Here is a 14,756-nt window from a genome sequence, read left to right on the forward strand (position 1 = left end):
GTTTCTTTACTGACGTGAATTATCAAAACCTGGGTAGAAATAGATTTTTCCAAAGTTGTAGGTTGTTTGTGTCTATGTCATGCCGTACAAACCTTAATCTCGTATGTTGTAAGTACGTTTTAATATGAATCTAGTGAGTTTCAGAGTGACAGGTAGATTGTGTAAAAGTTACGGATTATTTATCATATTTTCCGAAAAAAATTGAACAACGTTGAAAATTTCCAGGGAAATGTACGACATAACTGATCAAATTTTCATGTCATTCATTAGTTCCTTCTCCGACATCTGGCTCTGTAGTTTCACTGGCTCTTTTCACAAAACAATCATGGAATCGAATTATTTTCGTTTTGTCACTTGTGCTTAGTGATGTTATTGGCTTTGTACTCCGAAATAAACACGTATATGTAACTCGATACTTCTTATTTGTTTGTATTCATGATCTCCCCTCGACTCTGGATTTATCCTTAACAGCTCTAGTGTGAGTAACCATGAATTCTATTGACCTACCAAATGCTAATTCACTACACAAATATTGCGACAGATATTAAAGAGGAATTTAACATTTGAATAAGTCTGCCAAATCAACCAACGGGACGATAATTTTATGTTCACCAGGGGTTTACCCAAAGGTGGATTCCGACATTTCAATGGTAATTCATGACTTGTGCACTTCAACTATGTTGAACTTGAGACAGATATTATTGATGACTACAAATGTGACACTATATCTAAAACTGACCGAGTTCAATAAGTATCTACTATTGATCAATTTCGAGTTAATAGTCAGAAGACAACTTTTAAGACTAAGGACTTAGTCTTGGATGAGATCATAAGTGTTCGCAGTGATAAGGAGCGCGAAACTATGGCGAAACAACAACCCAGTGTTTCTTGGTTTCCATCAGTTCTCTAAGTGAAGTCAGTATGTGTCAAAATCCATATCCATGTAGTCAATTGTTAACTGTTTTTTGTAACTATATGAAAACGATGTTATTTCTGGGTTACAATTTGTTTGTCAGTGTTCATTCAGATCTACTGGTTGGATAGCGAAATATATTGAGGATCGCTGTGTTCTGTATGTGCAATGGTTTAGTAGTAAAGCTTTTGTTATCATTCTGAACATTATCAGCAAATAATTTGGAGATGAACCTTTGAATTATGTGCAGGTGATGTCCATCAGGACGATGGGGGCTTCAAAAATAATCTACCCCGCCTAGAAAACAAAACACCCTCGTCCTAAGCTTCAAGTATTCTCCATATCAGTGGCTGATATTATGACCGAGAATTATGCTAAACATTAAAGTCATAGTTGACTGAAGAGTCCGTGACCTACAAACTGATTTCCTTCAATCGCCTATGGAATTTTATCATGCTCACCATTTGTTAATCTCTTTGTGTGCTATTTTGCCAAATGAAAAACATATTCTTCTGATTGGTAGTCTTGTCTCTAATTTTAATCACTTAGAAGCTTACATCAATAATTCAGTCTCGTGAGTAGCCATCAATCAGAAATATTGTGACTTCGCAGATCATATATCGGTTAGTATTGTTTCCATTCATTTTTACAGTCGAAAATTCGTCCGTAAAATCATTAAAAGCTTCAATAATAATAGCAATTTATATCTGCTGGCTAAATGAGTCATATAAGGGTAGCAATGAAACTTCTTTTGTGTTCCTTTAGTGTTCTCACCAACAAAATAATTAGCGTGATTGTTTTTAGCAAGACATATTCCAAGTAAATTGAATTGTCCACCACCTTACTCTGCACTCTCGATATCATATGGTTGATAACAAAAAGCATCAGTAAAATTCATTTTTTGTTTTTCAATTAACCTAGATAAATTTGATGAAATTATTACAAATGTTGACAGTGCTGGTGTCTTACTCTCACTCAGTAGTACTTCACTGTCCACTTGTGTTTCTCCAACAGTTGCGATGTGTTGCATCCCTAACTATACCAATCAAAATATAGGTTTGCCACCTAGTTAGTTAGAGTAACTTTCCTTATTCTCTACGTCATAAGTCCAATTCGAATCTAATAATAAAATTTCTATGGAAGAAGAATCTCCACGACCATGAATACAGATTTTATAATGTTACTATAAATCGGTGGTTTACTGATTAAGTATCTGAATCTCGATCATTAAGTCAGAGGTTTAAATTTCAATTTGCATACTTTAACTTTAACAGCCATATGGTACCACTAGCCGTCACAGATAATATAGTCCATAACCCGCTCCATTTAAGCTGCATTTGACTTAACCATAAGTTTTTTACCAAAAAGGAAGCAGAACAAGGAAATTGATCCAATATCTTAATACTTTGATTTATAACAGTGAAATCAACCATGATTATAAGGTCAACCATATGTGCAGACAGTGTGTATTTTAAATATGTGAGTCAATGCATAGTTTTTCCCTACTTGAAAATAGGATGGTATCATTACATTTTTCAAAAAGTATTCTCGTAATCGATACTCTATTATTATTAGTAGTAGTAGTATTATTATTTTAAAAAAATTCGTTTTCATTTACATGCGAATTTTCAGTCGCCTATTGGGTGATGACACACGACTATAAGTTTTATTTGTATTCATAGATGGATGGTGTTTCGTTTCCAATTTTTGTAATTGACGTGTAACTCGACCAATTATTTCAGCTTGTGATAATGGACGGATTGATGTTGGTGTATTTTCATCATCATTAGTATCATCTTCATCTCTTAGAATATAAAAAAATATAATTTTATATTAGTAGTATATTATAATTTGATGTATGCTACATAAATTTTCAGTTCAGCAAGTGAATCATGCATTGAAAAGTTAAAAATCACCAACCAATTGTTCTTATTCTGGATAAAACATTCGGCAAATGTATAAAGCATTAGAGTTTGGCAGTACACCGGTTCAGAGAATAACTAGGTTATTGAGCTTTAATAAGCGCGAGATACAAGTAAGTATATTAAAGACATACGAACTATCGTACACACATGACCAAGATTAAACGTGAGTAATAAATAATGCCAAATAAATGTGTAATAGGATAACTGGGATGATTAGTGTAATTTGTTTTCCCAGAAGTTAGAATAAATCTCTTAGACATTCAGCAATATGCGTTGCTTCATGCTAAAAATACAAAGTTGTCATTGAGTATGCTCCAGACCTTAATTAAGGTTACAGAGTAAGTAGTTGAGGTATTTATTAAAGTAATAATATTACTGACAGGAAAATATAGTGAAAATGCTGGAAATGGTAAAAATAAAAAAAAAATATTTCTATTCTGAAGAAATTCACATATTATTGGGAGGTATTCATATGGTTCATTATTCTTGGGTGTTTACATCATGCAAGTTGGAGCATAAAAATGTGTAAGACTGAAATAAATAGCAAGCTTAAAAATATCCACATAAATGTATTTTACTCCAATAAAAATTGTCCTGACATTCAGTTTTCAATTTCAAAAAAATATCCACTTACTGTAAAGACGGTAATACAAGTGACGTATCTCTGTTTGTTCTCATAGTTTCCATGAAATTTGGTGCCAAAGTTATCTTCAGATTGTCTTGATTCATCTCATCGCTATGTCCCTAAAATGTTATGATAGGATCTATTTTGTCAGTTCAGTAAATAACATAATATAAACTAATACAGGGATTTGCTTAAACTAGATAGTCGTCATGTTTGAAATTGTGAATTTATTTTATAGTATAGGATGTCCATTATATATTAACTGGAATAATTTCATAGTAATACTGAGTGAAAACTGTTGGAACTAACAAATCCTATCAACTTATTTCATAGGTATCAATACCAAGGTTGCACTTGATAGTTTTAAATAAATTTAGCATTGGATAGAGAGTTAGCAATAAATGTATTTTTGTCGTGTCCCAATCAGTAAAAAAAATATATTTCTGACGTTTCGTTACTTAATGTAAGCCACTTCTTCAGAGTAAATGAATGTTTATTCTGAGAAAGTTGTTATAATGAAATGAAAATAACTTTTTTAGGTAATATATGGGCCTCACCAAAGAGATGCATCTGGCATTAATTACCAGATCTCTGGGACAGCCAAGAAAACAATGACAAAGCCTCCAGAGGCTCTCAAGTATCCGAAGAGATTCTGTCTAATCAGGACCCGATATAGTCTTCTAGAATATCAACGTGGCATGCTTCGATTGGACGGTAGTATAACTTGCCTCCTTGTGGATTAGCTGACACATAATGATGTTATAGCCAATACTAATAGCTATAAATACCCCATGTTTTTCTCTCCATTTTTGCTTCTTACTCCACAATCACTTCCTCGGCTTTTACCGTCTTTTGATTCGCGACTGTAGGGTTCTACATGTTCAAGTGCCGTTAGTTGTGTGCCGCATCTGACGTAAAACGGAAAATTGACATTAACTTATCGGAACAGAATAAAACTCGTATCCCAAATGACACTGATAACTGTTACTAACTATGAACAAAATCAAATCACGGGCAATATAAAAGATGTTATAACAAAAAGTGAGTGTTCTAGCACAGAGTGTTCGGGTTATAGGTAGTCGACAGAAAAGTTGGTCCTGGATTTGGTGCTGCGTGGTATTTGTCAGAAAGGCGTATGTACAATAATGAGGGAATTGGTTCTCCCTGGTGGACTCGATCTCTTGTCACTCGGATCTACAGTCACAAATGTCACTAATGAGGTATTCAGACCACGACTGACTTCCTGTATGTTTCTGGGAATTCTACAAATGAGAATAATAACTAGATATCAAATATTTCGAATAAAATATTATTACTATTTCTTACTTTATTTTGTGAATAACATTTAACTGTTAGCAATTCATCTACTCTTTGTTCTAATACGTTAAGATAAAGCATTAAATTTCTTTCGGTTATTTGATCGCCATCACCGCCAAGCATTTCAGTTATTCGTGATAAATCACAACCAAGTTTTATGGTTAACTGTTTAATTTCTGTTTTAATTTGATCTAATAATTTATGTATATGCGTTGTACGATTTTCAGCTGTATTAGCTGCTTCTTTATCGGACTTGATTTGTGCCTAATCATTGTGAAAATATAAAGGGGAAAACTATAAAGAATATGACATTCTACATTATCCAGTCAATCAAAGACATAACGGGACCTAGCAAAAATTTGTGTGTAAAACGATTAATCCCTTGATAGGTTTGGATTATACAATGAAAAGATAAAGGTTATTCAAGCGATGTGATATATTTGCTCAAAACATTTCGAACAATCTGATCACAAATATGTTCATTAAGATATTGCACACGAAAGAACGAACGATCAGCTAAAAAAACCAGAACGTAAGAGGAAACAACGATAATAATAGTAACAAAGCACACAATGTGAAAACCACTCTGAATAATAAATCAGAATTACAGGGGTAGGTTAGGATGTTAGAACAAACTGTTTCAACATACATTTAAAAGGTTTCAGTTTTCGTTTAGCCAATTCTTCAACAAACCTTAGTATACACTATTTGAGTAACACCATAAAGTCTGACTCGACATCAAGCGTACAACCAGTTTCAACCAAATGATTCTCAATGAAGGAAGATGGTTATCTATTCCGTGATCCTATCCGATCATTGGGGTTAACTGTTTTGATATTCACTTAAGTGTATGATCAGTCTCCCTTGGATCTAAATCATCATTGCTCCTCCCTGTGTCTGTGTTTCCATGCATACGTGTAAAGTTGATAGATACAATGCAATATGACATAATTTTTTATACGATGCTTGTGATTTCGCATTAACATAGACCCTTTTGATAATGATCAGTTGAACCGCGTAAAATGTCTTACTCATGGCAAACTTGATTCTTCTCTTTGAAATAAGACCATCTGAGTCGCCTCTGAATGGTGAAGCATCTACCATCGGGTTAACAATACATCATGTCTCATGATATTAATAGCTCTGTTTGTAAGTTTAAAGACCGGATTTCGTAACTTGCTAGTTAATAAGTGTTTTTCAGAGGTGAGTCGTATAAATGTTTACTTTTGGACGTATTTATCAATGATTCTTATGAACGCTCAGATAAACACCCTACATTTGAGTGTTTTAAGTTGGATGTATCTAAATAGGTCATTGTTGACCTTAAATTTAATTGAGTAAGATGTCTTTAGTCTAAATAGTCACTGTATACTTTGATCGCATACTTCTCATACTTTGATTAACCATTATTGTATATCATGCAGCAATGCGTCTTTACTACTGGTGTTATTGAACAAAACGAGGTGCATCATTATGATGTAGCTTAAATTCATAACTCTTTGTTGCTTCTTTTTTTGAACCATGACCAATATTCTACCGAAGTCGTGAAGTCGGGAATGAATTATATTTAAATGAGACCAAGGTTAAATGAGATCATAGGATATATCAAACGTTAAATGCTACAGAAACGATGACTATAAATATCAGTTTTTATGAAGAATAAATTGTCAATTACCAAATTCCAGGTGGAGATTCGTTCTGTTGATTAAGCCTAATGGGATGTATCTTACGGAAGATAAGTATTTCCTTGTATGCTCTCCTACCGTAAACATGAAGGAGTAAAAAAAATTTGTCCTTTAAACATGCAAGGCAACTTTCTGAACCAATAACTTTTGATGATAGGTTCTGGACAGTATGGATATAATATTACAAAGTTAATTGTCCTTGAAAACGTCATCAGTGGCTGGTTCTTTTTGAGCTAGCTCATTGCTTCCGATAGTTTCATCAATAGCATCTCTACTTTATTCATAAGTTTCTCAAGATGAGATCTCAATCCATATTGAGAGAAACCGAGAAGCGTCGACAACTTACATATCTACAGAAAAATATAATTTCATTCACTTCACCGTGTGTCTTTATTTTTCCTCAATAAAACTTCCATTTTTCACTTATATTACTTTGTTAAACTATTCAAGGTGGTTATGATTAGATGACTTGGTAATGGTACAATTTTTGTATTGGGATGTTTGAATTCACTTTTTAAATAACCCGATTAGTATTGGGTCAGTGAAGTTCCCGGTCGAATATATCAGGCTTTGTTTTGTAAAATTTTGATAGATTATATTTTGTAAGAACCACTGGTATCCCCAATGCCAATCCAAACAAAACAGATCAAACTAGATTGGAACCTATGAACAAGAGATCATATCTACTGACTTCCAACAACTAAGTTTCTGCTTTCAACTCTGATCTATCTACTTCAGTTTGAGGAATCAGGATAGTACCATTAGTCTTTACATAGAATGTGAATCTCAATGATGACCACAAAAATGCATTCTGGATTCATGGATTGTCTTAATTGATAAATCAATAATTTTAATTTGCAAAATAAGTAGTAATACAAACAAAACGTACCTGTAATTCATTCATTCTATTAACTCTTTGCTTCTCAAACACTTTTTGTTCTTCGTCGTATTCATTGATTGTTTTCTCTATGTTTATGATATTATCATTTAAGCATTCAATCTAGCCATTAATAATTTGTTTAAGTATATTATCAATTAGTCATTTTTTTACCTGATTATTTAATTCAGTCACATATTTAAACATTGTAAAGTTATCATCTTCATTACGTTTATAATATCTAGTCATTTGTTCAACATCAGATTTTCCAGTGATTAATTGTAAACGATTCATTGCTGATTCATATTCTTGGATTTTTAGACTTCTTTGTTGTTGTGCTATTTCACCAGTAGCACCTAAAAAAATTTTAAAAAGTGAATTTAGTAATCATAATATTAATAATTTCATTTAGATATTTAGTGAACTATGGTGAATATAACTACGAAATGTGTTAGCGCATCACTACAGATAAGCACTTCATTCAAGCATTTCTTCTGTGGCATTCAACCATTCAGATATTGAGTACAATGTTTGCCATTTCATGCGAAAAGCAGAACTTTAATAAATTAAGTTTCGCTTCATTCTACCTTAAGAATACAACAAGATAACTAACTAGATGAAAAAAATATAGGCGTAAATGAACGAATTCCTTTATTTCTATTTGAAACAATAGTAGTAATAAATGTGAAAGTGGTTTCATGCAGTTCATAAATTTTAAATTCAAAGAATTTTGGTTCAAGAGAAATTTTAAATGAAATGTAATTCAAGATGTTACATGATTTGAAGTAGTTAGCAAGAAACTCTAGCTAGTTTTTGTGCTAGTAGGCATTAGTCAAAGAGGCGTACCTAGGACCTTAAAGGGAACAATCCAGGTCGCACCGGTTCACAGTCTAACACGTTATCCACCATCTGACATCTCAAGACAGAACAAACAATTTTGAGTCATTTAAACTAATGGTCACAATTAGAATTGTTTGGTAAATTTTTATCCATATTAGATAAACATGAGATTAGTCACTATTGGACGATCAATCAATTTCACAACGTAACTAATTAATCAATAGATGCTAAAGTTGGTAACATCATCGACAGCAATGCACAAAATTATAGAAGTGAGTTGAAGTATTGTCAACTACTATCTTAGTAATATTAACTACAAGTGACTGGGAATCTTAGGTAACATAGTTCAGAGATTACTGTGGTAGTTAATTTACAGTTAAATATTCAGTTTATGAGTTCGTTTTTCATTTGGCCTTTAAAGACTGGACTTTATTCTGTATGCTGTCATACCAAAATTTCAAATTATATACTTAATATTTCACGCAGTTAATTTGTCGAAATATATTTTAAAGTCAATAACCATATTCAATACATATCTTGTTCAAATAAATGTCTGTGAATAAGTCAGTAAATTTACTTTACCTATCAATAGTATGTACAGCGTGAAATTCCATAAAAGTATGTTGTAAAGTTAAGTAACCCCTATTCGTAGATTACCAGATTGGGTGCAATTATTGTAATCAATAGATAGGGAAGTTGAATGGCGTATTTCGGAATCGATCACAATGAGACATACGTACTCACTTTTTGTCCTTACTTTGGTACTGAGTTTCAATATAATCTTATCCCAATGAATTCATTATTTCTACGTTAATCATATTTCCTTTGCTTAATCTTTCCTGCCACCACTGTTTGTGACACTCCTTTGATTAGTCTGATTTTTTTGTAATTTCATCTCGTTATGCTGAACCCATGGACATTTGTACCAGGTTCTACGTTGCTTATGTCTAACCGAAAAGGATAGCATGAAGTCGAATCAATTGACATAATCTTTGTTTAACGTTGAGTGGATGAATTAATAGCTTTACAAATCTACGTATTTAATATAATTTAGAAATGTAGATTATTAATTCTTACATTTATTGCCCATCCCCTTTTAGTCGAAAGATTTGTAGTGTCTAGTACTATGCCAAAACTACATATACGGAGTTAAATGGAAGATTTATATTCACAACATATTCAGACGTCTATCAAAACTAGAGTCAGATCATCAGGTCACCAAAGGCTTGTTAGTTTATTCCATCCATACTGCATAAGATTAACATCTATTTATCTAATTTTGTAATTCCGGAGTTTTAATAGATCTGAACATCACTTTCAATACAAATAAACATAATCACTATGATCAGTGAAAAATGTGGAATATTAAACACCGCTTTTGTGGACGGTCGCTCAATTTTGTGGATTGGTTAAAGTTAGACATTAACACCAGTGGTTGCCGGCTCAGCGGTCTACAGGTTAAGCGCTCGCGCGCGGGACCGATATGTCCTGGGTTGGAATCTCGCGGGACGGGATCGTGGATGCGCACTACTGAGCAGTGGGAGAAAACGGCCGTCCAGTGCCTCCAGGTTTTCCATGGTGATCTAGCTTCAATTGACTAATGAATTCAACTGTTAAATTGCTTTTGTTACAGTTTTAAAGTTCTACACTGTTACAGTTTCGGGTTATTTATAAACTAACGTGAAATTAAACTCCATACTGAGTGAAATGGGTGAGCACGACAACGTTAATCCCTCAATGTACTATAAAATAGTCACGAAATATCAACCTTAGTTTGAGAAATTAGGCAATCGTTTCCCCTAATGAGTCACTTTTCCATTTCTCCTTGATTGATTTCGTGTCCCAATACATCTCATAAGAACTTAAAGGATGTATATTAGAAGCAGTATATAGTTGAACCATTACAGGTTTAAAATTTTGACCAATCTCATCGTAAGAGCAAATAGAAGTGCATTATCTCTTAGCTTTTATCAACTTGTCAAGTGAAGATAATAATTTGTGAAATTCGTGCAGTCTACTTCATATCATACAAGTGGATGTTCAAAAAATATAGCAGTACAGATTTTCACCTTGTCAAAGATTTTGAATTATAACAGATAATTTATTGAATCCATTAATTTCCTATTGTTTAGTGTCTGAAGTCTGTTTTAACTGACCAAATGATATGGGAAGACGAATTTTGAGATGGTGGAGAAGGTTTGTGGCTCAGGTTGAGTTTTTTCTCTGAGCTGGATGTATTGGTAGTGGAGCTTTTGTTATTCATCTGGACAGGATCATCAATACAAACTTCAAGTGGAAGCGAAGTGTTTGAATTTCTCCACATATTACTCAAAGCTTTTCCTATCAACCATGGTCTTGATTGGTTATTGTCGACCTTCAACCCGTCAATGTCTACTTTATATTGATTGTCTCTCTCCTTGATACATATAGGACCAAGAACCAAATTACTACCTTAATGACCTTAGTTCCCAATGTTTAGTTACATAACATCTTATTCTTAGAATTACAGATCCACTTTTGTCGTACTTTCTTGAGTTTTATCTGGGCTACACGCATTTAATCTTATACTCAGTGCTTTTTATTGTTGGTATTATGTAATTTCAACTTTCTTATTAACCTGTCTACATGTGCTGTCGACATGTTTTCTTATCATTTAACATAGAAGCATTCAAACATCTCTTATAGTCCATTCATATTCATAGTTGTTTAATTAATCTTGATATATGAGAATATATCTAATATTATAAAGCAAAGTATGTACACAGTTTTTTTTCAAAATCAAGACCATTAACCCTAGACTGTAGGCAGCTGAAGAGAAAACACGAAATAAATGAATTATTATTCCACTACATTTGTCTCTTTTCAGACAAATTTATCAGTAGGAAGAATTGTAAGGAATGAAATGTGGTTTGTTAGTTAATTGTATTTCTAACAACTCTACTCAAATTATTGAAGTACAATACTGATATGAAATGTATAAATAACTAGTCTTCAGTAATATTGTGGTGTGGGTTACTTATATCTACATAAGTAGTATATAACAGTGGTCGATCATTGAATGTATTTCAGTAGAAGATCGATAACGAAAGAACGGGAACGAAACGTGATTGGTATGAAAATGCATGAACAATAATAATCGGAGACGATGGACTGATATTTGCATAAGGAACAGTCAAGATTGAGACGATTGATTAATAGTTTGCAAATTAATTATTTACTATATGGTTCTCTTTTTTTTACTGAGATATTCTGTAATTTTGTGCCTAAATACGTTTGGTTGTCCCCACTCGTGTTCTCTTTCAATACATTATAATCTTTTACTTTAGATTGTTCGTAAGGACGTCAAATAAGTCTGTATTATTCGGACTATATGGTTTTTAAGATTCAGTTAGTCAAGAGTAAATAATAATGACGCAATTATATCAGTTTGTAGTATTCCTTAAATCATCAAGTTTAGACATATTTGTGAATATTTTTCAGTTTGACTGAGGTTTATGTGTTTCATACACTAGTGTATTGATTATTCTCTTATCTGGCAAAGAACTATTACTTGATCAATGTCGATGTTAGACGAAGGCAATACTTTTTTGAGTGGAATAGAAGTAAAATCTTAACATGATATGAAAACCGACAAATAATTAACAAGAAGGATACATATAATATTTTATTCACTTTTCTAATCATAACCTCGAAATTATCAAACAACTGGACTCATTTAGGTGTCTAGGATACTAATTTTACAGTCGTGAAACATGAGCATCCTAAATTTATTCTTGGTTATAAGTCGTCGGTTCATAAAACTATGAAGTTGTATTTTCTAAATAACAATCCAATTAGTGAAAACTTGAAATAAAAACTTCCCTTTAGTCACATAATAAGTAAGTTACTTTAAACAATGAATTATTACTACTTACCATATTTTCGTCTACGATTTTCTGCTTTTTGTTTCCATTCCAAACGTTCATCTGATTTAGTTACCATAAATTTTCTTAATTGATCATTATGATCAATAATTCTTTGTAAATCTTTAATTTCAGTTTCAAATCCAGCACTATCTTTATCATTTTTTTCTTTTAATGCATTACTTTTATTTTTCGCATCTGCCCTTAAATAAATGATTTTTGTTTAAAAAAAAGAATAATTTTTAGAATTAATAATAATAGTAATTATCAGAAGGGATTTTGTGGAGATTTTAGTATTTTTCATAGTTGAAATCATGAGTCAATTGAAGCTAGACCACCAAGGAAAACCATCCAGTGCTTCCAGGTTTTCCTTGGTCGAGTGGATAACGCGATGGCGTTTGAAGCGGAAGGTACTGGGTTCGAGTTCCGGAGTGAATGTCAACTCTGATATGCAGATACATTCAGCTGACGAGTCCCAAATAGGACGAAACGCGCGTCCTGGATTCCACTACTAGCCACTATCCATCTTTGCTTACCATGCTTGTAAATTTAGGCTATATTGAGGCAATACGCATAGTATGCACATATGCCAATAAAAGAGACTGACTAGTTGCAGTCCTAAAACATCAATGGGAAGATTCAAACAAACAATACTAAGTGAATATGAAAATAATAGTAATGATAATAATAATAATAATGTTAAAATTACCTTTGATCATATGTAATATTTGCTTGTTGAATTAATTTTGTTTTTAATTTATTTAAATGTATTAATTTCTCTTTTAATTTTTGATGTATAGAATAATAAATATTTCGTTCATTTCGTGCACATTCTATTTCATGACGAATTTTATTATTATAAGCTAATGTATCACAAAATTTCATATTTTTCTATAAAGAAAAATTTTTTTCCAAAAATAATTTTTTTCTGGTTGACAACAATTACTTCGTGTAAATTATTTTCCATGATTAATAATTTTTTCTCAATTTGTATTTTTAATTCAGCAGTTTCTGTTTCTTTTTTAGTTTGTATTAAACGAATTTGTTGTTTTTCTTGTATAAGATTTTCTATTTTACGTATCTATTTAATTAAAATTAATTAATTAATTAAAATAATTAATAAGTAGTATGTTTCAATATTTACTTCATTATCTAAACGTTTTCCATAAGTTTTTAATTCATCAATTTGTAATTGTATATTATCTTGTTCTTGTAAAATTTGTTTTAATTGTTCAATACATTTCATATCTTGTTTTCTATTTTGTGCACTATCAACTAATGTTAGAAGACATTTAATTTCTTCGTTTTCTTTTTCTAAAATTTCTGTGGCTTTTCTACATAGATATATTTTTTTGGTAAAATAATTAGGTATATGTTTAGAAAATATTATTATAACATTACTTATATTTGCCTAGCTTAACAGTGAATTCTTCAGTTTGTTTTTGACGTTCATTTTGTAATATTCTTAATTGATTATGCAATCGTTCATATTCTTCAATCAATAGTAAATCAGTATTGTCTTCTTGTTCAGACTGAGCTGAAGTTGGCCTTGGCATTCTTTTGAAGAAACAATGTCAAACTAGATCTAAAATGAAAATTGTTAATGCTTATAATCGGCTCATCATGTTGAACAATAAAAATATTAGACAACAGTACAACTGCTTATTTCCAAAGGTGGTTGAAGGCAAGCTATCAGAAGTGACCAAAGATATGGTGAAATTTCTGTGTTTTATAGTCTTACAACTTTTATTCAATTCTTTAGACCCAAGTTTTTGTGTATTCATCATACTAAGCTTCTAGTTAATAAAGTAACGCCTATTGGAGTTTTGTGTACTGGGGAATCGGTAATTTATCTTACTGTAACTGACATCAGAGAACAGAATGCAAATTAGTTCATAGTTTCATAGATGAACATTTTTTATGTTCGGTTCTCACTAGTGAATCAGTAATATAGATCTTGCCCTATTCCTTGCCATAGTACCCACTATACTAAAGGAATATGTGCTGTTCTTTACCAAGTAGAAAGTTGGACCACGACGCACTAAAAGTTTGATTTAGTTTCGTCACTTTTCATTTAGGAATAATATCTCATAATTCGAAATTCTTATCTTTTTATTTCCATAAACAGAATGACAATTTAGTCATTATGCAGATGACATTTTATAATGGGAATTTAGGCATGATATACTTCCAAATTTATCAAACCAGTTTGCATTATGCCAGAAGATACCACAGATAAATGTGTAATCGGGAAACTATCAATATCACAGTGAAGCATATGACTGTTGGCACATAGTACTGGATCAATTGCAAAGCATGGCAAATAAGAATTGAGGAGGGAAATTGACCATGAATACAGTTATCTTGAGTGCTGTTAGAGGTATAATGGAAGCTCTTACTTACCGGTTGTCCACACCCTGGAAAGGTTCTTCTAGGGCTACCTAAAAAGAAAAATTGGGTTAGAAGCGGTCTTAGTGACCTGAGAGCGTTACCACGGTGCTGAAGAGACAACTGCTTGAGACCGGTCACACATGACCCTTTTGTAGGTAATTTTCGTGTTAACTCCGTACTTGTTCTAACCTTACCGATGGGGACAAAAGTCTGTGGAATATGGTGAGGTGTGCACTCCTAGGGTCGACCTTTTCTAACCCCACCCTTCCTTGTCGAAAGGT

At 32.3% G+C, this 14,756-nt stretch overlaps 1 protein-coding gene and 1 non-coding gene across 2 annotated transcripts; one reads left to right on the forward strand and one right to left on the reverse strand.

The window, feature by feature from the left end:
• Positions 1-3,076: 3,076 nt before the first annotated feature.
• Positions 3,077-13,640, reverse strand: Smp_000580 (hypothetical protein; the record flags this gene model as incomplete). The annotated part of the gene is made up of 8 exons (XM_018790396.1): positions 3,077-3,121; positions 4,790-5,044; positions 7,355-7,465; positions 7,517-7,698; positions 12,097-12,266; positions 12,960-13,165; positions 13,229-13,418; positions 13,486-13,640. 8 exons carry the CDS (start codon positions 13,638-13,640, stop codon positions 3,077-3,079), a joined length of 1,314 nt encoding a protein of 437 aa, XP_018646308.1.
• Positions 12,450-12,521, forward strand: Smp_tRNA_01524_Pseudo_TTG.1.1. The gene has a single exon. It is a non-coding gene (tRNA).
• Positions 13,641-14,756: the final 1,116 nt, after the last annotated feature.

This window comes from Schistosoma mansoni, assembly GCF_000237925.1.
Source record: "Schistosoma mansoni, WGS project CABG00000000 data, supercontig 0113, strain Puerto Rico, whole genome shotgun sequence".
Taxonomy (NCBI): Eukaryota; Metazoa; Platyhelminthes; class Trematoda; order Strigeidida; family Schistosomatidae; genus Schistosoma; species Schistosoma mansoni.